Below are 27,268 nucleotides of genomic sequence, written 5' to 3'. Positions count from 1 at the left end.
GTTTATTAAAGCTTAATGCAAAAAAATTGTAAGGCAGTCAGAAGATTTAATTATTTTGAGTTCTTAGCCACAACATTTCATATCCTTATATCCATTTATTGTTACTGTATAGTTGAGAGGATACTTACAGGGAATGCAGATCTGACAGATTCTGAAATGCTGAGTTCCCCACAAAAGACAAAGGATTATCATACAAATGTCTGGGAAATAAAAAATGTGTTTTAATCCTTGTTCTTACAGTCACTGTCTGCTACATACAAACATACACCTATACACAATAGGTGCATAAAAATTGCTTACATCGTTCTAAGAAGGGGGTTTCCTGCAAATGCACCATCAGGAATTATGGAAATGTAGTTACTGTGAAATCCCCTAAAGATATTAGCAAAGAAAGAAAAAAAGAAAAAGTTTAAAAATATACTGCCAGTAGATTCAACCAATAGTCATTTTCTTCACACCTACTCAATTCCCAATCATGCCAAAACCAAGACTGTAGTTAAACAAGAATAGGTCAAGTTGTAGAAATAACTTGGAAGGAATGATTTCTGTCTTCTGCACATCAGCTAAACAGAAAATATTTAATTAGAAAGAAACTACCTCTGTCCCACAACAATCCTGTGTTTTCTCTCTTCTTCCTTCTCTCTTAAGGAGGGGACAAGGAAAATGTGTGATCAGTGAATACCTAATTCTGCTACTGGGGGCCAAAACCAGCTCATATTCAGGACCTATGGTAATGGTTCTCCTTGAAGAAATTGCTTACAGCTTATACAGCTCCAAAATTATTTTCAATAGGTTCCCTGTCTAGCTGATGATTATTTTTCCTTTAATTATAGCTTCACTCAGCATTACTTAATCTGATTTAGACTGCTGCATAATAAAATATGCATTCCTAAATCCAGGGTTTTTTTTTCTCCTTATTTATGAAAAGGACAAAAAACTGGTTAAAAGGGAGAATAAGTAATACTCACAACTCCTTTAGACTTGGCAGTGCTTTTATGGCTTCAGGAAACTCTACCATGTTATTATAATTTAAATCCCTAGAAGAAAAAAAGCAGGAGAATTATAAAATTCCTAACAGTGGTCATGAATTGTCAAAATAAGGTTTGTTTAAGACAATTCAATGAAAATAAAAAGTTCTCAGAAGATCTTTAACTAGGCCATAGAATAACTGAACTTATATTTAGCCTTCTAATGTTTTACATGTTTTATAACCAGCTAATAACTTAGGTAAGATATTTAATATTACCTAGAGGATTATTCATATTAAGTCAAATGTTTCTTTAAAGCAAAGCTCCTTATTTTTCAACACCTCACAGATTTTTCTTCACCAGAATTTACATGGAAATAAACTAAGATTTCAAAGTTCAAAAAAAGAGTAGACAGAAATGACTACCCTTTGTTTGCTTTCAGACTGTAGAAAACAAGAAGTAAATACGCCGTTAGGTAATAGCAGACCTTGTAGCAAAACCAATTATAAACCCTGAACAGGAGAAGAGGGAAATCTCATCACACTGAATCAATACACATCAGTGACAGAGATCTGTTGAAACCACAGTTAACCTGTTACCATTCCAGCAGTAATGTCAAGACCTGCTACAGTTGCGTTTCTGTGAAAGGGACTCCTTATAAGCAGCAAAAACTCGTGTAAAAAGTCTTACATTTGCTATGCATATATACATAGCATCTAATTATTACTTAATTGAGGTTCTAAGAGAATGACAACACAGTTGGAGTAAGCAGCATTCCTGGAGTCATCCAAACCCTTCATGTTAACAGAGGCTGTCGCTGGCTTGCTCTTGCCCTTATTTATTTAGCATTCTCCCAAGCATAACAAAATGCACCACTGAAGCGATACTGCATATTAGATGTTTGATCTGTGAGATGAAGAGAAGTGGGGAATGTAACACAAGCAGCTGAAAAGCATTCCTTGGCAAGGAGGCACTCTGGAGATGGAGTAGTACTGCAGATGTGGGATCTGGCCACCATGGACACCACATACTGAGAGGACTATGAAGTGTCAGCAGGGACAGCAGACACAAGGTGCGGGGAAGGTGATGCTTCCCACCCCCATCCAAAAGAACATAAAGCTCACTATTTCAGATAAACCAGTCCATTATCTTAATATCTGCCAGTATTTGAAGTGAAGTCAAGTCAACCTCTTGTATGAGACACTGAGAACCAGGAGCTGGGCTGTTTCCTATCAGCCTGCAGAGGATCAGTTCAGGAGCTGAGGGGACACGTGAATGAGTCTCCGTGGCAGGCAGTGGTGCCCGCCCAGTATTGGAGGAAACATGGAGAAACAGCTCTCTAGGGCCCTCTGAGAAACCTCCTGTTGTCACACAACAGTTCTGGCAGTGTATCTTAAATATGTTTAAACCTACAGTAAATCTGAGAAACAAATATTTGTCCCTTATCACCTGCAGGGCCACTTAAACACTTCTGATATATCCACCTGACTCAGTGGAGTGCTACACAAAGATACACCAGCCAGATCAGAGCTAGGAGCATTAAGAGCTACATCATCCAGCATGACATTTCACCCAGGCTAATGTTTACCTGCTTCTCAACATAATTAATTAGTTTTGGTGGAGCACTGCACTGATACTAGCCTTCAGTTCCAAGACCTGAACTGGACCCCGAGTGTTGGTGCTGTGCTGCGCGGTGCATACATGACTTATTTGCAAGATCTTCACCATACCAGTGAGGTAACCTTAATTAAGCTGAGAATGAGACAAACACTGATCAATCACTTTAAGAAGCATACTTACAAGGTTTCAAGGTTGTCTAATCCATCAAAGCAGTGCTTTCCTATGGTTTTTATTTTATTATTATGAAGATGACTAAAAAGCAAAAACAGAAGAATTACAAACTCAAGTTAATGATAATGATTTCATGCAAGTTAATACATTAGCATGTATTTCTATGAAATCAAGACAGTTAAATGGTTTAGAAAAAAACATTGCATGAGGTAGGTTATGCAGAAGAATGTCTTTCACTTCCAGACAGAAATATTTCATCCTCATATGGAAACAGAAGAGACTGCCTACAGTCAAGACAGCCTATTTTAAACCTTTACTCACTATCCAGAAGGGTGATAAGAATACGTTTAAACATACATAATTTTTTGTATCATCCTTGGAGATATTTAAGACTACACAGAAACAGGTCTGTAGCAGATAATATTTTCTTCTTGCAATATCTCTGAAAGCTTTCTTTGACAAACATTGGCTCAAAATACCCATTACTAAAATGAGATCTGAGGAACATGCCTATTTGACTTTCTGTTTAAGAGAAAGTCTTTAGAAAACCTTCAGTGGATTGTCTAGTACACATGGTCTCATCTTGTGTTGGCAATATAGGCTGTTACTAGACAACTGAGCTAAAATATAGCAAAACCATCATTTTCAGTGCCATCCTAGTAATCAAAATAACTGAAGAGAGAATCCGAATAACCTATGAAACAGTTACACATACTCACAGAACAACAAGACTTGAAAGGTTTGTAAATGCATAGTCAGGAATGTGTGTTATTTTGTTGAGAGCCAGCGTCAACGCCTGCAGAGAGGGCAGATTGCTGAGCGGGTAGATGGGAACTTCTGTCAGACTGTTGTCATCCAACCAAAGGTGACGCAACTGCACCAGACCCTCAAAACTGTCTTCTGGTATGGCAGTAATATGGTTGGCATCTAAACGCCTACATTAAAAGAGAAAGAATTCACACAGGAAACTCACAAACCACAGATAAGTAAAAATACCAATTGAAAGAAAGCTTCATAAAAAACTTCTCAGACATTTTTAATAAAACATGTTAACAAATTCATATGCTTATAATCAGCCTGTGATTATAAGCATATTGAATTATAAGCATATAATGAATATATGAATTATAAGCATATTTAATTATAAGCAAAGTGAATTGCTAACTGTAGACATCTCACACACACGCACAAAACCTCAGCTGCTAATACCAGAATAGGTCTTTAAAATGGTAGCTTGATAGTGCATCAAAGATTGCAGAGGCATTTATACATTTGAAGTGATTATCACAGACCCATAGAATGGTTTCGGTTGGAAAGCACCTCAAAGCTCACCCAGTTCCAAACCCCTGCCACGGGCAGGGACACCTTCCATTAGACCAAGTTGCTTCCAAGCCCTGTCTAACCTGGCCTTGAACACTGTCAGGGATGGGGCAGCCACAGCTTCTCTGGGCAACCTGTGCCAGGGCCTCACCACCCTCACAGGGAATTTCTGCATAAGATCTCATCTCAATCTCCCCTCTGTCAGTTTAAAGCCATTCCACCTTGTCCTCTCACTACAGGCCCTTGTCAAAAGTCCCTCTCCAGTTTTCTTGTAGGCCCCCTTTAGGTATTGGAAGACTGCTCTAAGGTCTCCCCTGAGCCTTCTCTCCTCTCCTGTAGCTCCTCCTGTAATGTATTATTCCTATAGCTACACTGTTGACAGCATCACGTACACTTTTTGCTGTGGTGCTGCTCTACACCTTAAGTGACTACTTTAGAGAACTGCCTTTAAAAGCAGTTCTTGAACAGTTCAGAGCTATGAATTATCCTCACAAATTAAACATTTTATCATTAACCAAAACTGACAAACCTGATATTGCAACTCTTTGTCTAATGGCTTTAGTAGCAACAGCAGAAACTCTTATGCAAGATGACGTGCTTTTTCCTCATGCACAACACTCTGAACCAATTTGGTTTGGCATCTTCCAATACTAGCAGTGTGGTTACTTGGATAGCATCAGTGGCAACCAGGGTGGGCAAAAGACATGGATGGGGACACATTCAGGTTTGTCCACACTATGTCATATAAGCACATGTGTTGTGAACAGAAGTGGAAAACCACCCATACTAAAAGTTTAAGCTTGGATTTACACAGATGGAAGCCCCAGAAATAGACAGCAGCAAAGGGTGACCCAGGAAGAAGCAAAACATTAATAAAGCAATATTCTTCATATAGAGCTGAGAGGAAAGGTCAGCAGTGACAGCCCACAAGATGTAAATGGACTGTAACCCACCCAAGGCAGGTTAGGGCTGTGAGCAATAGGCAATGTTTGCCTGTTCTCTGCCCCGGAGGCTGTCTGCTCAAGGTCAACACACAGCTGAACCATGGTGACACTGCTGTGAATGTGGAAGAAAACACCTTGCATAAGTGCCTTTAAACAACTGGTGTACCAGCCATGGGATGTACACTGCTGTCTGTGGAGACAGAACATGTACACCCTCCTCCATTAGCATAGATGACACAAATCAGCACAGGTTTTGACTTCCATTAAAGCATTCATTGTGTTTCCAAAGCCATGATCAGACACGCTCTGGGAACTCTAGCTGAGTTAGTTTAAGAAGTTGCTGCCTCCAGCCACTTGTCCTGTCCCTCTCTGGGCTGGCAAAGTGGACCAAGTGACTGTGCTGCACTTCATCCGAGGCAGTCATGACAACTTAAACACTGAATTTGAAGGGAGAAGACAGGCTTGATGAAGAATTGATACACCTAATCTAGATCCATAAAAGAGAGTTTTGTTGTTGTGATGTACATGGTTTACAGATTTCAACATATTAGGAAACTCAGCAGCTGAATTTCCATGTAATAAAAAAAACAAGAAATACACCAAATTAAGCAACAAATACACATACAAGTGGGAACCTTCCAACCTCTCTCTGCAGCCAAAGGCTCTCTCCTAAGATGAGCAAGGTGCCATTAGCTCTAAAGGCATACATCAAAGAGCTAATTCCTATGGTTCATACACTGGCATCCCCTTATCATTTGCCCCATGGTCTGACAGGTGTGTACACTATTCTGTTTGAATGCTTTTAGGCTGCACTGAGACTGGAACATTTCAGAGAAATTAAATGTCTGATGATAATGAAGAAATGGGGGGGGGGGGGGGGATAAGCCTGAGGCTGTGCTTCAGAAAGAAAAAAACAAACTAGACGTTACCTGTCTTTCTTCTCTCCCGTAAATTCACACACCTCCCTGAAGATCAAAAGAATTACTTTCCAGTGGAATAAACAGATCTGAGTCTTCTCCAACTAATTTCTCTCTGCTGACCTGCTGATTTTTTTTGTTTTGTTTTTAACTTGTTTTTATTTGTTTCATTTTGTAAGCAAGGCAGCGTACCCAAAAGGCAGGCCTCGGTTCTTGTCCACACCTATGTCTGTACTTTCACTGCTCTTCACACTAAATTCGTGTACACTAGTAGGCCCTGGAAAACCAAAACACACAATGAAGCCCTGAGCTGAGGAGCACCTCCTCTCCCACTGTAAAAGCAGAAGATGACCAGAGGAAAGAAGGATGCGAGCAACAAGGCAGCTGAACTCTCATCCAGGAAGAACAAAGAGGTCACAGAGATGATGATGACGGACCCTTCATCCCTACCTTGCATTGCCACAACCTATGTCCCCCAGTACAAGTGGATCGAGTACGCAAGTAGCTGCATCTTCAGCTGATGGCTCTGCACAGCCATCCAGTCTTTTGTTCACCTTCTGACCACAGCAGTAAAACTGGGGGGGCAGAAAAGACCACCACCCACAGCTGTCATTGAGCAGGCAGGTTTCCAGGTGAAAAAGGGTGTTTTTCAGGCTGTCACTTCTTTGCCAACTTTTACCATCATCTTAACAAATGCAATGTCTGAATAGAGTTGAAAGTAATAAACAATGCCAAATCATAAAGCCCAAGCCAAGCAGAAAGACAGGACATCATGCTGTGATTATCTGTGCGTCTCCCACCCTCTATTTACATAGTGACTTTCAGATCTCTGCAGCTGAAAATCGCTGTGCTACAGATGCCAATGGATACATCACTAAAATAAAAGTGGACTGTTTGCCCTGAGTTTCCTTTGACCTGCATTTATAGTTTCGACAAGAAAACCTGTGATTTACAAATGTTATAGCAACAAGCAGAGCACTGAATGAATCAAAGCGGTTATCATGTTCAATGCACAAAACACAGCTGAGATGCTTCTATTTAGTGGGAAATGCACATAACAGAGGACTTTGTGAAACAACCGAAAAGCAAACCTAGAATATTTGACAACATCCACAAAATAACCTAACTAAGGACTGTGCCTTTTGTTTAAGATGGGACAAGGGAATATTCACTACCTCAAATAACTAGCAAAGTACAAGTAATATTCTTCACTTGGACTGAACTTTTACAAAGACTGTCCTTTTCCACTAAAGTGTTAAAGATAAGACTGTGTTCTTTAAATTAGAGCTTGCGGCATGTACTTAAATTCCTTAATCTTTCAGAAGCTACTCCAATTCCAGCTTCCCTATAGGCATTGGCTTGTGAGAGACCTTTACATTTTAGTCTATAAATTCAGAGTTCACTTGTAGAGCCACCCCCTTTCCTTTTATTACCTTTCAAGTTCCCTCCTCAAACAAACTCCAACTTCCACCAGAAAGAAGAGCAGGAGGGTGATATGACCCTATATAATCAGCAGCTCTTATATCAGTATTTGACATGCTGTTAAAACATGTAAAGAACATGGCAACTTAAAGGACTTCAATCAACTCAGACTTAAGGAAACTCAAGCTAGGATGAACTCCTACCTCAATTCAAACAAATAAAAGCTGGGAAGTCGAACACACACACACACACATATGAAATTGTTATATTTACATAGACACAATGTTTTGTTGTCATCCTGTAGCCTCTCCAGGCATTATATGGTCAACTCTTGCTCTCAGGGAACAAACCACAGCAGCATGCCAGCAGCCACTGCTGTAGATGCTCCCTGATGAGCCAGCAGCCAAGCTCTTAGCTGCACAAGATACATCTCATAACTGTAATCTCAGTAATATTATGAATGTACTGCCACACATTAACACTATTTACTTGGGAAGAGGAGACTATGGCAGATTTGTTTGCAGCTACTGTCCCAGCCTCGCTCACTCTCACTGTGACCACACTGAGCCTCCCAGGCTTCAGGAGCTGGGAAATTTTTAACAGCCTTGTACTAATAGCAGTTTAACACTGATGCTAATGAAAAGAAAAATCTCTCCCAACTCTTGTGTTAAACCACTTCTGCTCAATAGCAATCATTAAAGAGCTTTTGCTCTTTAAAGTGCTCCTTCAGAAACCACAAAGAAATCACTCAAATAACAGTGGAGTAGATTTTTAGGTTTTGAAGTTGAGTACTGATAAGCCTGGTACCTAGGAAATCCTGCTACAATGCAAGGCAACAAACCCACCATGTTAACAGAGGTACTTTAAAATACTCTGCACGTTTGCTTACTGCATATCAAGCAGAGGCTCTCACTACCTTATGTGTTGAGAACATCAATACCAGGATTTCCTTTATTCAACAACAAACTTACAGCAGCTCTCAAAGTAACGATACACACCAAAGCTATTTCAGCTGCCAGTACTGATGTGCCAGCACATCTATTTCTTCTAAGTAAATGTCTAAGATGGCACCAGAGATCATACAAAGTTTGCTGCAAATTATGCACAGAGGATTCAGGTGATCTTTACCTACATGCTGTGTAACTTCCATTATCCCACTTCAGTTTCTGATAATTCAGTTTCTAAATAATTTCCTGATTCTTATTTAAATATTACATTTAAACAATTCTTTAAGCAAGCCCAGACAGTTTAAAAAAACCAAAAAGGCTACAAAAATCCCAGAGATTCCTGAAGCTCACAAGAAGTACCCATACCTCGCTTTCAAGAAAACCAGAACAGCTTCTGAAGGTGAACATGGCATAGAAAAATGGGACGCTCGTCATTCAGCAAGTATGTGAAGTTTATGGAGCAGTATATTTAAACTGCTGCCTATTTAAAGATCTTTCAGCACAAACATGCTCAGGAGAGCTCTTCTACATTCTTTACTCAAAAAAAAAAAAACCAACAAACTGCAAGGGAGAAGAGAATACTCAGCATATTTAAGTTGGCATTGTTTATGCAGTTTAAAAAAGACATGTGGGTAAACTTCTTTCCCCATTCTGGTGCCGATAGTTTAATCCCACAGTTTAACACAGACTCACTGAAGGGCTGGTCCCCTTTAACCCTTCAATAAGAGCAAAGCAGGGAACTAAAAAGAACTCTGAAGACAAGCCATTAAAACTTCGTTAGTTGAAAAACTATCTGCCACTGGTAAAGGTTCACACTACATGTAAGACCTTAGAATGCTTCATCAGTCATCACTGTTACTGAACATCATCTCAGAATCCCAAGGGTTGGAAGGGACCTAAAAAGATCATCTAGTCCAACCCCTCTGCAAGAGCAGGGTAACCTACAGTACATCACACAGGAACTTGTCCAGGCGGGCCTTGAATATCTCCAGTGTAGGAGACTCCACAACCCCCCTGGGCAACCTGTTCCAGTGCTCTGTCACTCTTACAGTAAAGAAGTTCTTCCTGATGTTAACGTGGAACTTCCTATGTTCCAGTTTACACCCATTGCCCCTTGTCCTATCACTGGATATCACTGAAAAAAGCCTAGCTCCATCATCCTGACACCTACCCTTTACATATTTGTAAACATTGATGAGGTCACCCCTCAGTCTCCTCTTTTGCAAGCTAAAGAGACCCAGCTCCCTCAGCCTCTCCTCATAAGGGAGATGTTCCACTCCCTTAATCATCTTTGTGGCTCTGCGCTGGACTCCTTCAAGCAATTCCCTGTCCTTCTTGAACAGAGGGGCCCAGAACTGGACGCAATATTCCAGATGCGGCCTCACCAAGGCTGAGTAGAGGGGGAGGAGAACCTCTCTTGACCTACTAACCACTCCCTTTCTAATGCACCCTAAGATGCCATTTGCCTTCTTGGCCACAAGAGCACATTGCTGGCTCATGGTCATCCTCCTATCCACCAGGACCCCCAGGTCCCTTTCCCCTTCACTACTTTCCAGCAGGTCAACCCCCAACCTGTACTGGTACATGGGGTTGTTCTTCCCCAGATGCAAGACTCTACACTTGCCCTTGTTAAATTTCATCAAGTTTCTCCCCGCCCAACTCTCCAGCCTGTCCAGGTCTCGCTGAATGGCAGCACAGTCCTCTGGTGTGTCAGCCACTCCTCCCAGTTTTGTGTCATCAGCAAACTTGCTGAGGGTGCACTCAGTTCCCTCATCCAGGTCATTGATGAAAATATTAAACAGCACCGGTCCCAGCACCGACCCCTGAGGAACTCCACTAGTCACAGACCTCCAGCTAGATTCTGCGCCATTGACCACAACTCTCTGCCTTCTTCCTTTCAACCAGTTCTCGATCCACCTCACTACTTGATCATCAAGCCCACACTTCCTTAGCTTATCTATGAGGATGCTGTGGGAGACAGTATCAAATGCCTTACTGAAATCAAGAAAAACTACATCTACCGCTCTACCATCATCCCTCCACCTAGTCACTTCCTCATAGAAGGCTATAAGGTTGGTCATACATGACTTCCCCCTCATAAAACCATGTTGGCTGTTCTTAATGACCCCCTCATCCTTGATATGCCTAGTGATGGAGTCAAGAATAAGTTGTTCCATCATCTTTCCAGGGATGGAGGTAAGGCTGACCGGTCTATAATTACCCGGGTCCTCCTTCTTGCCCTTCTTATAGATTGGTGTGACCTTTGCCATCCGCCAATCCTCAGGCACCTCGCCCATTTCCCACGACTTACCAAAGATGATGGAAAGTGGCCTAGCAATGACCTCCGCCAGCTCCCTCAGCACCCATGGGTGCATTCCATCCGGACCCATCGATTTACAGATGTCCAGTTTGCATAGCTGATCCCTAACCCAATCCTCATCTACCAAAGCAAACTCCTCCTTTGTCCTGACTCCTTCTGGGGCTATAGAAATCCGGGGCCCTCGGGGAGAGTCTGCAGGAGTAAAGACAGAGGCAAAGAAGGCATTCAGCACCTCTGCCTTCTTTATATCCTCTGTCTCCAGGGTACCCACTTCGTTCAGCAGTGGGCCTATATTGCCTCTTGTTTTAGTTTTATTTGCTATGTATTTGAAGAAGCCCTTTCTATTGTCTTTAACCCGACTAGCAAGATTGAGTTCCAAGGAGGCCTTAGCTGTCCTAATTGCCTCCCTACATCCTCTAACAACTGTCCTATATTCCTCCCAAGCGGCCAGCCCCTCCTTCCATAATCCATAGATTCTCCTTTTCCACTTGAGTTTGCCCAGCAGCTCCTTGTTTAACCACGCCGGTCTCCTAGATCCCTTACTTGACTTCCTACTCATTGGGACGCTCCGATCCTGAGCTTGGAAGAAGCGGTCCTTGAATGCTAACCAACTATCTTGAGCCCCTTTACCGCCTAGTACACTTTCCCATGAGACTTCCCTTAGCAGTTGACTGAAGAGGCCAAAGTTGGCCCTTCGGAAATCCAGAACTGTGGCTTTGCTAGGTATTCTATTCCTCCCACACAGGATCCTAAACTCCACCATCTCATGGTCACTGCAGCCAAGGCTGCCATTGACCGTCACCACTTCGACCAAACCCTCCTTGTTGGCGAGTACTAAATCTAGCAGCGCTGCTCCCCTAGTTGGTACGTCCACCATTTGCATTAAGAAATTATCATCAATGCACTCGAGGAACCTCCTAGACTGTGAATGACTGGCTGTGTGAGTCTTCCAGCAAATATCGGGGTAGTTAAAGTCCCCCACGACGACTAAGGCATGTAGTCGCGAGGCTACTTCCAGTTGCCTGTAGAAAGCCTCATCAACTCCTTCGTCCTGATCAGGAGGTCTGTAATAGACCCCCACAACTGTATCACCCGTGCCAGTCAGCCCCTTGATTCGTACCCACAGACATTCCACTTGCTCCTCATCCGACCCCGGACAGAACTCAATACATTCTAGTTGCTCTCTCACGTAAAGAGCAACTCCACCACCTCGCTTTGCTGACCTATCTTTCCTAAAAAGGACATAGCCATCCATGACCACATTCCAGTCATGTGAACTGTCCCACCATGTCTCTGTAATCGCCACTAGATCATAACCTTTAGCCCGCACACAGACTTCTAACTCCTCCTGTTTATTCCCCATGCTGCGTGCATTGGTGTACAGGCATTTCAGGGAGCCAGTCCTAGTACCCTTTTTCCCCTGCGGGACAGGGTCTAAAAAGCTATCCTTTCCCACAAGTGAAACAAGAGATTGATAGTCCTCCTTAGCCCGCCATCCTTCAATCCCTAGCATGTTCCTCTTGGGCTTGTCCCCAACAGGCCCAGTTAAATCCCCTCCCCCCTTCATAACTAGTTTAAAGCCCTGTCAATAAGCCCTGCTAACTCCTGCCCCAAAACCCTTTTTTTTCTCTGGGACTGGTGTATCCCGCCTGTCACCAGCAAACCAGGTGTCCCATACAGCAGCCCGTGACTGAAAAACCCAAACCCCTGCCTTTGGCACCAGTCACGTAGCCATACATTAACCTGCAGAGTCTTCTTATATATCCCTTCACCCTCGCTTGCAACAGGTATGGAGGCAAACACCACTTGCGCTCCAGACCCTTTAACCAGCCGTCCCAGGGCCCTGTAGTCTCTCTTCATCGCCCTTACGTTCCTCGTAATAATTTCGTCACTGCCAACCCTGCAGACACCCCTATCCTTCAAAACTCTATACTCCAGAATCACAAAATTATCAGCATAAACCATAAAACACTCTTAAATCTGTAGGGATTTAAAATCTCTAAATAGGGAATCCTTCCTAAAACAAGGAACACCTAGAAATGCAACGCTGTAGCAAGTATGTGCTACAGCACATACTTTAAATGTGTCCTGTCTGACTGAAATAACTCTATCTGACTGAAATGCCTTCCATCCTCTGTCCCCACCTTTTTACCCTGCATCTTTACCGTGCAAAGCAAGATCCTGATCTTGTTTCTTTCGGTCCCACACTTAAGACCGCAGCCTTTTCTGCTGGGCCAGGCTGATTTCCTCTCCCAGAAAATATAATCACATCCCAGTTGTGGATTCATGCCTCCATGTGGACACGTTCATGCCTCAGGCTTTATCCTGCTGCAGGCCTGCTCCAGCCTTCTGATATGGGAAGACAGACTGCAAAACTGGTTCTAATCCTGCAGCGGAGGCTGTGAGCAAGACCAGGCTAGGGAGCCACAAGTGCTACCAGGTACCGCAGACAATGTCTGCTGACCACATGCATGAAGCCACTTACCCTGCAGCTCAGGTGAACACCCACATGCAGAGAAAGGCAGGAGCTATCACATTAGAGTGCCACACTGGCATGATCCCAGTACCTGCAATTCGGGAATCTGGCATAACAGCGTAACTGTAGTGCTTTGAAGTAGTGCTGCAGAACACTCCAATATTCCCTGCATGTAGGCATGTGTGCACCTGTGCAGGGACAGTAACTCCGTGATTCCTGACCTACAATGATAATAAATCATCTCCAATACGTGAGCTGCTACTGACAAGCTTTCAAAAAGCGACTCCTGGATTTGATGGCAAATGCCCACTAGAATTTGTGGCAATTACATTTCTGGAGTTTAAATGGAACACTCAAAGCATCTACAATTCTTTGCTTATCATAGACTCAAAGAATGGTTTAGGTTGGAAAGGACCTTAAAGCTCATCCAGTTTCAACCCCCTGCCATGGTCAGGGACACCTTCCACTAGAGCAGGTTGCTCCAAACCCCATACAACCTGGCCTTGAACGCTGCCAGGGATGGGGCAGCCACAGCTTCTCTGGGCAACCTGTGCCAGGGCCTCACCACCCTCACAGGGAGGAACTTCTTCACAATGTCTCATCTCAGTCTCCCCTCTGTCAGGTTAAAGCCATTCCCCCTTGTCCTGTCCCTACAGGCCCTTGTCAAAAGCCCCTCTCTCCAGGTTTCTTGTAGCCCCTTTAGTCACTGGAAACTACTCTAAGGTCTTCCTGGAGCCTTCTCTTCTCCAGGCTGAACAAACCCAGCTCTCTCAGCCTGTCTCCAGAGCAGAGCTGTTCCAGCCCTAAGAGCATCTTCGTGGCCTCCTCAGGACTCACTTAAGCAGGTCCACATCCCCCTTATGCTGGAAGCCTCACACATCCTGCCAGATAGACTTTTCTGGGGTGCTAGACAGCAAGTTCCCACTCAGTAAAACTCTTTCATTTTGCTAAATCTCACCTCCATAAATAAAGGCTCTATTCTAAACCTCTTTCAGAGGCCAGAGCTGGGAAAATATCCAATGTAAACAAAGTAAAGAGCTGTTGCTTAGTATTCTGAACCAGGCTGGCTACTGGCCCGCTATAATATAAACATTAGAGATCATGAAGCTCCTGTAACCATCATCTTTATTTCCACCCAGGTATGTTTACCGGGCTTGTTAATACATACAGTGTGGCAACCATCTTCCTACGCAGCTAGGACTGGAGCACATTAACAGAGAAACTGGGTAGTGGATACAGGAGTTGCAAACCAAATGATTATCAATACATTATAAAGTTTTATGAACAAGTAATTGGTGTCTCCACCAAGAAAAAAAATCCCCCTAAAGCCTACTTCAGAGCAAACTGTGAAACTGCCAAGAAGAGTCAGTTAAGAGATGTTTAAACTTGCAGGTTTGGGATGGAGATTATATATTTAAAAGGTAGAAGCAGGTTTTTTACATCTATTCTGCAAAGAGTTATTTGTTTTAGAAGAAAGTCGCAGCAGCTCAGGAGCTTTAAACACATTTTTGCCACAAATTCCTTTGGGCGAGAAATAAATAATTTTTTTCCTTCCCTGCCCCCCCCTCCCCCCCTTATTAAAGAAAGCAATAAAGCAGTATGCTGACACTCACGTTTCCATGCTCACACACACACCTCAGGAAACTAGCCCTACATTTCTTTGACAGAAGGTGCTCCCTACATCAGTAGGGAATATGCATAATTACCCTGTAATCCTGCAAGTGATGCAATAAACTGAAAGTTTCCCTGAAATTTGTTAAAATGACAGATCTGCATTCTGGTGAAGGAAACAAACTGCCCAGGAAAAATGCGCTACATTTCTTACTACACTTGTCTCAAAACCCAACTTGTTTTCAAATTGCTGCCAATCCTCAAAAACAATGTGATCTTCAATGCAGACAGATGTCCTTCTCAGGAACAGAGACGCGGGCAACCCAAAGTGTGAGGCACAGCAGTGGAATTAAGAAATTTTGTCCCTTCCCTTTTGCACATAAAGTTATCATCAAACCAGTAACTGCAGATTTGATATACTGAACTTTAATTCAAAAACAAACATACTGCAAACAAGTAGAGGAAAAAAAGCACATTCACTGAAAATGAAAAGATGATTTGTAGACAACAACGGGTATTTACTAAAGCAGTTTCTGTTTTTTGCATTAGTGAAATGCTGGAAGCCAGAAAGGTGTTTTGTTTTAAATAATTACTAAAGGGTTATTCACATCATACAATATGAAGGATGTATTTGCACAAAGTGACAGTGGCACTCAGACCAAGGTATTCTGTCTTCTACGCACACATCCCAAGACAAGAGGGAAACGTGGACATTAGATTCACAAAATGGCTGCAAACTGAAACGTGCATCTGTCCTACTCTTGGATTCAAAAGCCTGGAAAAGCTCCTGCCAGCTCATGGCATCAAAACTCATTGCTCCCTCCTGCTATGAGTTGTGTGCTTCCCATGCTCACAGTGGTGGACAAGAGATACTTGTGGTAAGCAGCGCAGCAGAAGCAGCTCTGTGGCTCTGTGGGATAATCTGCAGCCCATCTTATTCTTCTGCCCTGTGCTGCTTACTGTGCTTTCTTCAGGTGAAAAAGGCAGGAATACCCACGCAACTAGGAGGAGGGTAGTGGCCAAGATCCAAGTTGAGGGAATGCAGAAAGCACCTTTGCAAAAGTTGCACAATAGTTTGCAAAGCCAGTTTGCAAAACTAATTGGGTTTTTTCCTCCACCAAACTGTTCCATAATCTGATGCAACACAGAAAGAAACAAGATCTTAGGCCAGAAACCTGAATTTTGGCACAAAGGGAAGAGATAATCTGCCCCCTCTCTCCATATGTAAGCAGACAGGAGGGAAAATCTTGAAGCCCTTCCCCCATCCGCCTCCTCATCACAGTGATAAGCATCTACCACCTAGAGAGCTATAACTAACTATTAAGGTCTGATTAAGATGCTTTATAAAACATAATAAGCCATGAGATAGTACAAGTATGTATGAAATACCTTGTGAGCAACTAGCAATAATGGCTGAGGTATTCATAACTGTCTGTGTGATTTCAACACCTTCCAGTAAAACCAATACTATGTATGTCTCAAGCAATACTGCTTCCCAGAAACCCCTTTTCCTCCTCTGGATACAAAAGACTTGGGCATGATTCATTTTTTTTTTTTTTTGCACAACACTTTAAAATTGCTCAAACACCTTAGGACATGCAAGAAGGATGATAAATGTTTAACACCACCACCACTGCATTTATACAGCAATCTTGAACCTGTGTTTGAGGTTTGAAAGAGTTTGGATTTGGGTGACCCCACCAAAGATGACAAATAAAATTCCTTATAAACTTAGCTTGGGAAACTTTGCTCCAGTTGAAACTGCAAATATCTGAAAGCCCAGGTGCATTACTGCACATGCATAATTATACTTCAAAACTTGCTAGAATGAAGAAAACGTACACAAAGCAACTGAAAGGGGAACTTGGAGAACAGAACAAGAACAAAAAGCAAAGTACAAAAACTCACAGGGACTGTAAACCGCTCAACCCTCTGATGGCCTCATTAGGTACAGTCTTCAGCTGATTGTTCTGCAGGGTTCTGTAAAAATCCACTGTGTTAGTAAAGTGCAATTTGACAATAATCTTTATCAACAGTAAAGGTGGCAGAAGAGCCCATGGTCCTGTTATGGTTTCACAAATTTCTAGCATACATAAAAACATGTAAAATTATCAAGCCCAGATACCCAAAGGCAAGGATGAAACAACAAAATGGCCTATTTCAGTTTTATTTACAACCCATTCATTAACTGCATGAATTTGCAGACAACAAGCCTCTGACATGTAAGTCAGAAATTGCCCTGGGAGTTCACTGGGGAGGCTGGACAACTTAACGCTGTTACAAATTTGCTACAATGCATGATATCTTACTGTTTTCTTGTGAAATCATCCTATACATGCTACGAAATACACAAACCTCTAATTTTTTCTTAAAGCCGCATCAATACACAATGTGTTAACAACCTAATTTACAAAGTGAGTTCACAACAAAGCACCCCTGGGCACAACATGAAAAAGACAAAGAATGAAATCAGAGCCAAACTGAATTAAGTTATACTGGGGTTTTATAAGAAATTCTCTTATGGGACAACATATTATTACATGATGAGTTCTTTCATAAAGAGAATTTAAATAACAGATCTCACGCATTATAAAATCTTCCTAGATTTTGGTGCATACTGGTGTAAGAACACAAGTGGACAAGTTAACTGTTACTTAATAGCCACAGTTTCAAGAACTGCTAGAACCTCAGGCACCTTCAGGACTGAGTACCCTGATGAAGACGCCTTCAACAGCTTTGATGCTCTGCATTTAACTCACAAAACATCACATTTGGTAGTTTTGCAGATGGGCAGCTTCCTAATCTGTACCCTGCTTACACTGTCTGTTTATAGTTCTTCCTTTACAACTTCAGGGTCCTTTTCCACTATTGATTTTTTTTAATATCTGCTGAATAAACTGTCCATTACCCTACTACCCATTGGAAATATTTACATTAGCATAAATGCTACAACTGCTACATACAGGTTTTTAGAACAAGCAACAGAAAGCTCTTTTTATCCTTAGCTATGGGAAAACAGTTGAAATGAATATTCTTGTCTCAGAAAGCAAAACAAGATATGGGAAACAGGGCATACAGCTGTTTGGGGTTTTCTGTTTCAATTAGAACTTTTTTTCTAATAGTAATTCATTTTCACCCAAAGCACCAAACTCTAGAAATTATTTCCAGAGTTTTAAATCACTGTAAGTACTAGTACTACCTGATAATGTCGGGGCACCTGATGGAGTAAGCTGAAGGGGTGGAAGAAAACAAAAATCTTTATGTGGCCTTTTTAGGATTTTTCATTCTTAGGATTCTTCTACAAGATATACTTCAGAAGCAAGTAAGTGTTCTAACTAAACACAGTAATTACGCTTTAGTCAGGCTCACCACTGTTCATCATCACCAGTGTTTATCATCACCAGTTATAGCAGGCTTTGTAATAGAACAAATAAAGCTGAAGAGCTAAAATGGGACAGGGAGAGCAAAGATTTCCTCCAGCCTACCAGTAAACAGGCTGGCTGTGCACTAAGAAAGCATACAGCTAGCTATCAAGCTTTAAAACACCATTACTTACAGAACTTTGAGTTCTTTCAACCCAGACAAGGCCTTTGGATGGATAAAAGAAAGGTCATTGCCAGCCAGTCGCCTAGAAAAAAATTGCAATAATAATTTCAGTCATATAATAAAGCACTTTTAAACCATCTAGAAAGGAAAAATCACAGATATGTCAAATCTTGCAAGCAGTTATGCATTCTGTGTTCAATTATGCCATATTCATGACCTTCCAAGTTGGCAACAGTTACTTCAGTCATTGCACATTTTTAACTACAAGAACACATAACTCAGCCTCATGGATATATTTTGCAAACATGCTAGAAAAAGCACAGCCCAGAATGATAAAACAATCTTCTTATGACACTGGGTTTGAAAAGTGCATTTACCAACTATTAACACAATCCCCCGGCTTTCAGCATGGATCTGCTGAAAGACATGCTCTGCTACCTATGTGGTTTTAATTTATACAGCAGTTTCTAAAGGAAGTTAATGCAGTTAAGTAAAAATAGCTAGATCCCAGCATGAAACAGGGAAAAGTTTCTGTGAGAATCCCAAATGTGAAGATGATATTTGTAAGCAGGCAGTATGTTCACAGTGCTGACAACTGACAGGATGCCTGCTGACATTACCAAGACATAATCTTGGTAATATTTCATCTTTTGGGTCAGCTGTTTGGACAGACATTTTAGGACAGAAAACTCTTCTGGGGGAGGTAGAGAGGGAACAAGATCCTCAGCTGTACTCTCTTCTCAAGATGTTGCTGGTTTCATACTTGGGACTTCAGACACTAACGTAAATTGTGAAAATCACCATGATATTAAAAGCAATAAATATAGGAGATTCTGCAGAAGACAAAGCAGGAAAGCAGAGACAGAAGCCAAAACAGCTGCTTTCAAAGAGCTTGCTCCCCCTTCCCCCATGTCCTGACCAGCAGACCCTGTGTGGTCCAGCCTTCGTTGAGTTGCTAATAGTTGTGACACGAGGTATTTTATTAAGGATAAAAGACAGTGATGCAGAACACCTGGTAATCTGTAGCTGCCAAAGATGCCATCACTGCAGCCAAAGTATCTGCTTTCAGACTTGATTTCACATCCAAGCTAAGGAAAAGCGATGTTATGGAGAAGGTTGTACAATGAAATCACCCAGTGGAAATACTATCTACAATGCACTATGTGTTAATAATTAAACAGTCAGTGTGCTTTAACAAAGGCAACAGAATATCAAAACCCACCTCTGCTGTTTCAGAGTAGTCTGAAGCAAACCAGCCACAGTAAGGGGAAAGTATTGTTTGAAAGAGGCAAACGAAGGAAATAACAAGACCGTCATCCAAAGCATCAGCTTGCCAGAACATGACAACATTATTACGTTCTTATTTTAGGCTCTGTTTCTAACTACATAAAAGAGATTACCCAAATTATTTTGTGCCCACATAAATCTGCTCTCAACAGAACTGATGACTTCATAAAATGCTGCCTGATAGAGAGGATGCTAGTTATGTTTATCAAATGCATTTGGCAAAGATAGATGGTTTCACTGACAAACCAAGAGAGAAGAGGATGGCTTCTCGTGAACAGGAAGGTGCCTACAGCAGCAGATACTACCTGATTTTAGAAAACTGAGTTACTATCATTTGTTAAAGCAGACCTTGGTATTTGTTTAGTCCTTCTATTTTCATGCACACCCCAACTGCCATAGCTATGGTTCTGACATCCTTACAAGCATGCTTAAATCTCAGCTTCTTCTGCCTGAAGAAGCTGAGCTCTCCGGACTGCTGAGAAAGGCTTGTCTGTGTGGCTTGTGTGTAACCAAAGGGAAATCACAAGTGAAATTAAAAGAATCAATGTAACTTACTCTTGAAATCTCCTGTCTGCAAACAACCTTGGGATTTCAGAGCTGTGGCATCATTTTTCAAATACTTGGCATTTTTAACATGAACAAAAAATTCCAGATGGCAACTAAACACCCCCCTAAATTCACTTTATTGTCAGTAGGTGCCTAAATCAACTGTATTAATTTTTTCGGGGGGGGGGGGTTGGGGGGGGGGGGGATGGATAAACATGGAAGGACGTTTGCAGTATTTCATGGCTTTCTTTTATCAGTTTCTTAAGAAGTTCACTGTAAGCAGAAATATTGATGAAACATGCTGGGTCTCTATACCAGAAAACCAGTGATCTAGAAAACACGTTTATTTTTAAAAGTGTTCAAAACATCAAAATAGAAATCCTTAAATCAAGCAAAATTTAGCTGACGTTATTGCATCAAGTTATTTTGACACTCTAGTTGATGTTGATTCTACCTATCACACCATTCGAGAAGCAGCAGCCCTGGTACAAATGGGTGTTAGCCAGCTCTGGCTACAGCTCTGCTGAGGTTCCCTGTTAATTGGGATGGTGTGTCGATCATCAGGCATCTGCTGTAACTTCCCCACCACCAGAAGAGGCTGGGGGTTATGATTTGTTTGAAAAAAGCTGAACTAGATCCAGTTGAATAGCCTCCCCCACCCTCACTGAGTGTCACTGACACAACCTACAGAGCACTAGAAACAAAATACAGCTGAGCCAGAGCAAGGCTTGTGTGACTTCAAATAGCAAGACTTCACCTACCTCAAGGCAGCTCCTGTTTATTCAGCTTTCTTGCAATCAACCAACAGAAAAAAACCCCTCTTGCAATCCATTGCATTTCCATTTCTCCTCCACCTGGCAACCTTCCAGGAAGCAGGAAACAACTAGCCAAGTGTGCAAAGGCTTTACTAATCAGTTTACCAAATACACATTTATCATTCACGTCCTAGCCTTGGGGAGCACGGCTGCTCATCAGATTTCAACTGCAGTTCTCCAGCAGGCAAAGACCAACGTATCTTCCCTCTGCTGCGGCATGCAGCAGCTGAGAGAGGATGGAATGATTTCTCTTTACACAACCAGGTTCATTTTAAAGAGAGATGAAAAATTAATGGAGTATAATATAGCACATGTACAGCATATAAATTAAGACACTACTGAAATCACCCAGCCAGGTTTTCCATGTTACCTCCTTTCAGCATATCTCAAGAATAGTCACATTCAGATTTTCAATCTGAACATTTACCATGTTCAGGCTGAATGCTTAAATAATCAAATATTTTAAAAAGCACTTCCAAACTTAAACGGGAGATTTAGGTTAGATATAAGAAAGAAACTATTTACTGCAAGAGTGGTGAGGCACTGGAACAGACTGCCCAAAGAAGTGGTGAATGCCCCATGCTGGAAGTGTTCAGGGACAGGTTGGATGGGGCCTGGAGCAACCTGGCCTAGTGAAAGGTGTCCATACCCACGGCAAGGCATTAGAACTGGACGCTCTTAAGGTCTCTTCTAACCCAAACCATTCTGTGATTCTTTCTCTCACACACATGGTAAATTTGCTAAGGAAAATCACAGCTTTACCAAGGCCCAACTCCAGCACAACAGAAAGGAAGCAAACTTCATCTCCTTGCAGCAAGACTCACTTTCAACTGCTTGGGATCAACCCTGAGAACCTCTTCTTCATTGGGAGACAACTTCACACTGCTACAAAGTGGCACCTGAAAGCAGCCCTACATTCACACTACCCATCCTTCCCTTCAGAGACCTTGTCTGAAAGCCCATCTATTGTTACTGAGTCAAGGTGCATCACCATTAGTTAAGAGATCTTTCTCCAAACGCCAGGAGACCATCCAACAGATTCAGTCATTGAAACAGTAAAGTCTTACTTTAATAAACTACTGTAAAGTGCCCTGTTATGCTGTAGGCCACAAAATCTTAATTTGCTGTTTCTTCATTCTCAAGGCACACAGAAACAGCAGCAGGCATCATCTGCCATGGAGCATGTGTGTACCACACTGACCAAGAGTTTCCCTGATAACTCAGTTATATCTCCCTTTGTTTGGAAACTCTGACCAGGATGCGGGTATCCTGCATTAGTTCATGTGAGTTACAACTTGAAGGTTTCTGCAGTGGAATCACAGTTGTAATGTGTGACCACATTAGGTATCTTTCTTCCAAGCTGGCAATCTCCTTGTAATTGCTTAGTATTGAACACTGTAGTCCTCTATTTTTGCTTTGAAAAATAAAAATTTAGTGTTTCAATGGAACACAATCTCTGTAAATTTGGATAAATTCAATTAGAAGCAATTTGAGCACAGCAGGATAATAAGAGTAGAACATGAGGACAAAATACTTCTTCTATCCCATCACATAAAGGTACCCTCTAATCATTAGTTTCAGTGACACAATAAATGATCTCCAGATGCAGAAGACACTTTGGTGCTATTACAGAAATGCAGATACAATCTGGCTGGGGAATAATATTCCATGGTATCTCGGTCCCAGAGTACACAGCAAGCACAGCTCCTTGCAATGGAACTCATCTGAAAGCAGCAGATTGCTTTCTGTCTTTTGGGAAATTAAAACTTCTGCAATTATGAATCTGGCAACCTGGCTGCATGCTAACCAAGCCAAATTAACCACTGGTGTCACTCCAAAATCAGGCAGGATGTCCCAGGTATACATTTTTGTCTGTAACAATTAAAACCATCACTCTTCATTTTGACAGGATGCAATACAACCTTCTTGGAAACCTCTCTGCTTGTCTTGCACCCCAGATGGTGGTGAACCTCAGGTTACTTGAGCAAAGAATTAGGTATTCTTCTGTCCTTCTGAAGATCTCGTGCAAGTAACGTGTTTTACTATGGGTTCCTTTCTTCCTCTTTGTGGTATTCTGGGATCCTCCTAACCTTATCTGTCCATCCTGTCTCTGATCACAATACATTGCCTACTTTTTCCATTCATCACCTGTAATCTTACTGCCTCACTGAAAATTCCAACAGTGACAAAGACTGCAATCCCTATGTGATACAAATCACCTGATTTATTACTTTTATTTCTCCATTAGCTGCTTTCTGGTAAGACTCAAGACTCTTACTTCAAGATCTAGTCAAGGCTGAACCTTCTATAGCCCTTATAAACCATCCATCACTGCCCCTCTGTCCACTCAACTTTTAGCTCTTCAACCTACCTATTTTCATCCCATTGGAAAACATTCCACTGCTTCCCCACTTGCACTTTTGCAATTTCTTTACTTCCTTGCTCTCTTACATCAAACTATTCTGCCATCCTCACATGCCTGTCCCCAACATCAATGTCATCAGGAGTAGCCTTTGAAAACACCTCATAGACACACCTTTTGATATGATGGATTAAATTTTCTCAAACCTAAGAAAAGAGCTTCAGATTAAACCTATTCCAGAAAAGCAGCTGCTTCAGAACAGAATTCAGTTTTCTTAACAGATGACACATAGTTATACACTACATTTTGTTCATCAAGGCTTGAAGTTTCACACAAGAGGTATAGCCACTTGCAGGAAACTACCAGGGGCTCTCTGTGGGCCCAAGGCCTGTTGTGCAGCCAGCTCCCACCCAAGCTGGGCAGCTGCAGAAGGGGACGGGCTGGTAAATGAAAGCCCTACCTACCACTACTTTGCTTATCTGTGATTAGCAAACAACCCCTTCGGGACTTCTGTCAGCTGCAGCCTGCTGCACTGCTGTGAAGCCAATCAATAACCTACAGATTACTCCCAACTCTTCCACGCTGATTTCACATAACTCAGTGGATGCTTTATTCTGCTGCTGCTAATGGAAAATGCATTTGTCCCCTTCTCCTTTTCTTATTGTAGTTTCAGTATTATACAACCTCAACCCCTAAAGTCATGAGTATGTAAGCCAAGACACATCAGGACTGAGAAACAAAGCCTGTAGCTACTACTAGCACTGAAACTGCACCAACTCCATTTAGCTGAGCAGGCACTTCTTATCCTCAGCCTTCCCTCCCCAAAGCATTTACAGCTTTCTCAAAGTTACATTGAAAACAAGCTGTTACCTTGAAGTTCAAAATGTGTTCCTGGTCTAAAACTTCAACATGTACAAGCAAACTAAACCAACTGAGTAAAAGAAACCTCAAACCTGACCAAAAGTTCTTCCGTTACATTGTCAGCAAAAGTCACCAGCACCCACTGCAGGACAAAATATGGCTCTATGATACTGCTTTTCATGGACTATCAAAGAGTATTTGTTATTGTATTTTTATTTTTTTTTTTACTTAACAGGAAAGTAAGTTATGATGGATTTTGAAGAAAGCAAGCATTCCCATCCATGCAAAATATGCTCTATCATTCAATTTGCAGGAAGTATCTGTGTTTGGATAAGACCTCCTTGAAGCAGAGCCCACAGGCTACAACATATATGCACTGAAGGAAATATATAATAACCTAAACCAATTATTATACAACATAAGCTCTTAAAGCAACCTGCTTCTATAGTTTCAGTTACTATTTTCCGGGGGGGGGGGGGGGGGGGGAAGTTTTCACAAATCTGCTAAGATACCCTTGTCTTAAATATAACCAGTACTGTGTTGTTCAGAAAACTGGCAACAAGTCTACAGCATGACAAGTTGCAGTGAGCAACTTTGATTCCTATGGCCACCAAATCAGAATACATTTTATAAAATGCACCTTCTCCTCTCCAACTGCCTTTGTGGTTCTTGCACTGTGTCATGATAACCTTTCCTTTGCCCTACCATAGGCCGAGTAGACCTTTCTCTTGATAGTTATCTCAAGGCACCTGAGTGAGTCTGCATGTGCTGATCCAGGTTCTACCGCTCTGGATTTCTAGGTCCCTCTAATTTCTCACTGCCTGAATAGCCATTGTTACAAACACCGTTGTGTTTACTTGAGAACATGTCCCTGTTCCTCACCATGATGACCAAACTTAAAACACTCCAGTGGCAGAGTATGGTGAAGTAGGTGGTTTGCTGGATTTTATTTCTTCTTCCTGTTGCCTCAAAAAGCCACATCTAATGTTAAACTTCTCCTTTTTTGCCGTGGATGCTAAGGGATCGGGGGCACTCAGGTGTGCTATGGGAATGATTTCCATAGCAGTGGGCTAGCTGCTGAGAAACCAGAGGGGAATTTGTAGTTGACAGCTGCGGTCTGGAGGACTCTGACACTCCAAGAGGGATCTGTGGATTTCATACCAACTTCATCATGGGCCAGCACAGAGAGAGAACTGACAGGAGCTCTTTCAGGATCAACACGCTCCTTCCTAACTAGAAATGTATTTCACATACCTTGTCTGGAAGCAGAGACACAGATAATGAAAGTAACTGAGCTCAGTTTTGATCAACTGGGATACAACAACTGAATCAACTACAGGTTTGTGCTTTTAGCCAAAACAGTGATATTTGGAAGCTCAGAAGGTTTCCCAGAGTATGAAATATGTTAATGGTTACACGAGTAAAAAAATGATTGTTGAGATAGTAAATCCTCAACATTGCTTTGATCTGTCCATACAGCATGTCTCTTGCCCTGATATTTATTGCTTTCCAGGCTCGAGATCTTTTGAATGACCATGTAGTTAGCAAGTGCAAAATGCTGAAGTAGATTAAGTCTACATATATTTGGCAATTAACCTTTTGTTACAAGTTCTCTAACCCCTTCAGCTACATACAGAGTGAATACGAGACCCTGGATTTGTAGAAACCTTCACACCGAGTGACCTTGGAGGAATGGGAGTACTTTTCAATATGATTTTTTTCTTGTTTCAGATTGAGGTCAACTGTTACCTTTCTCCCAGCTGAAAAAAAAAGGCAAATATTTTATCAGAATCATCTGGAGTTTTACACAGGAAGAGCAGGAAAAGAACTTTCTATGAGTACTGCTTACTGCTTCTGTGCCAGGATAACACCTGCCAATGCTAATTAGGCAAGAGTATTTCAGTACTCACAAAAAATATACCAAAATACAACCACCCAAGAGGAGAGGAAAGAAGGGAAAAGAATTACTTTATTCTTCACTATGTCTTCTTATGGTAGCACAGTGTCATACCAGAGCACTATAATGACAGAAATGCACTCTATTTTCTCAGAGCACAGCGATAATGCATTTACCTCCACACAGAGGATTTGCTTTTAGTGCTTTTCTGTCTAACCCTCTCAGCTTGTTGCAGAGCTACATGTGACTCTTGTTGAGGCTTGAGCCTAGAACTGGCTTCCTACTCGCTGGCACACGCACATCTTTTGTCACACGCTCCAATTCCTGAGACCAAAAGGAAGAGGTAGATGCACAGCAGAAGCACTGTTTGGGGGACTCTACCTGGAGAGACCCAGCCTGAGAGTTTGGGAGGCTACCAGAAGTTCCTTATCTGGTTTATACATTCACACAGCCCCAACCTGGCAGCTCAGGCAGCATAATAAATTCAGGCTCGTAAGATGGGTCTGGAAGCTTAACACCTCAAAGTTCAGCCTCCAGGCCTTTTAGCTAAGCCAGCTTCTGTGTGCATGCACATGTCAAAGTAATGCTAAGCACTGAAACTCAAAGACAACAGATAAGTAAAATGTGTAATTTCCCTCTAAAAGTACTTGCTGCAGAATAACCAGTCCTGAGATCCTCATACACAACAATGCCAGCTTTTGCAATGAACGTGTAGAAACAGAAACTGGAAAGAAACTTCCTCATCTTTTAAAAACAATAGAATTTACTCAACCTACTAGTATTTGTCCTCACAAACAGGAAAAATATGCAACTGTTAAGCACAGCAAGACCTTTCTAAACTACAGAAATATCATTGTTCTATCAGCAGGATCGAAACTGATTTAGAACTCACACAGATAAGAAAACATTAATTAAATGCAGGTTGGCCAGCATGTTTTCAAACATCATTAGCATCTAGTGTAGACCAAGTAAGTGATGTTTAAAAATATCTTAGCTGACTGTGGTTGGGAGACTACTTGGGAGTCTTTGCCTAAAGGTTTGTCTTGACTAGAATCTGAAGATGCAAGTTACAACACGCCAACGTGCTTTCTACAGCTCTGGCACGCACGAGGCAGCACATGTTTCTCATGCATGCTAGCTGGTCGAGTCGAAGCATAGGCTACTTGCTACCACACGTGAAATCTACACCTTGCATTTTCTTCATTAGAACTTTACCCCTTGGAATTCAAGCTGCAGCA

At 41.9% G+C, this 27,268-nt stretch overlaps 1 protein-coding gene across 2 annotated transcripts in view; it reads right to left on the bottom strand.

The window, feature by feature from the left end:
- LGR4 (leucine rich repeat containing G protein-coupled receptor 4) overlaps positions 1 to 27,268 on the bottom strand; it is an 81,306-nt gene that overhangs the window by 13,765 nt on the left and 40,273 nt on the right. For both annotated transcript variants that reach the window (XM_065683368.1, XM_065683369.1), the window contains exons 3-9: positions 18,273 to 18,344; positions 16,625 to 16,696; positions 3,479 to 3,694; positions 2,769 to 2,840; positions 969 to 1,037; positions 301 to 372; positions 129 to 200 (exon numbers count right to left, since the gene is read on the bottom strand). In XM_065683368.1, the coding sequence (XP_065539440.1) occupies positions 129 to 200; positions 301 to 372; positions 969 to 1,037; positions 2,769 to 2,840; positions 3,479 to 3,694; positions 16,625 to 16,696; positions 18,273 to 18,344 (645 nt within the window). The remainder of the gene's footprint in view (positions 1 to 128; positions 201 to 300; positions 373 to 968; positions 1,038 to 2,768; positions 2,841 to 3,478; positions 3,695 to 16,624; positions 16,697 to 18,272; positions 18,345 to 27,268) is intronic.

Source organism: Lathamus discolor, chromosome 6 (genome assembly GCF_037157495.1).
Source record: "Lathamus discolor isolate bLatDis1 chromosome 6, bLatDis1.hap1, whole genome shotgun sequence".
In the NCBI taxonomy this organism is placed as follows: domain Eukaryota; kingdom Metazoa; phylum Chordata; class Aves; order Psittaciformes; family Psittacidae; genus Lathamus; species Lathamus discolor.
This window is presented reverse-complemented; position numbering and strand designations above follow the sequence as displayed.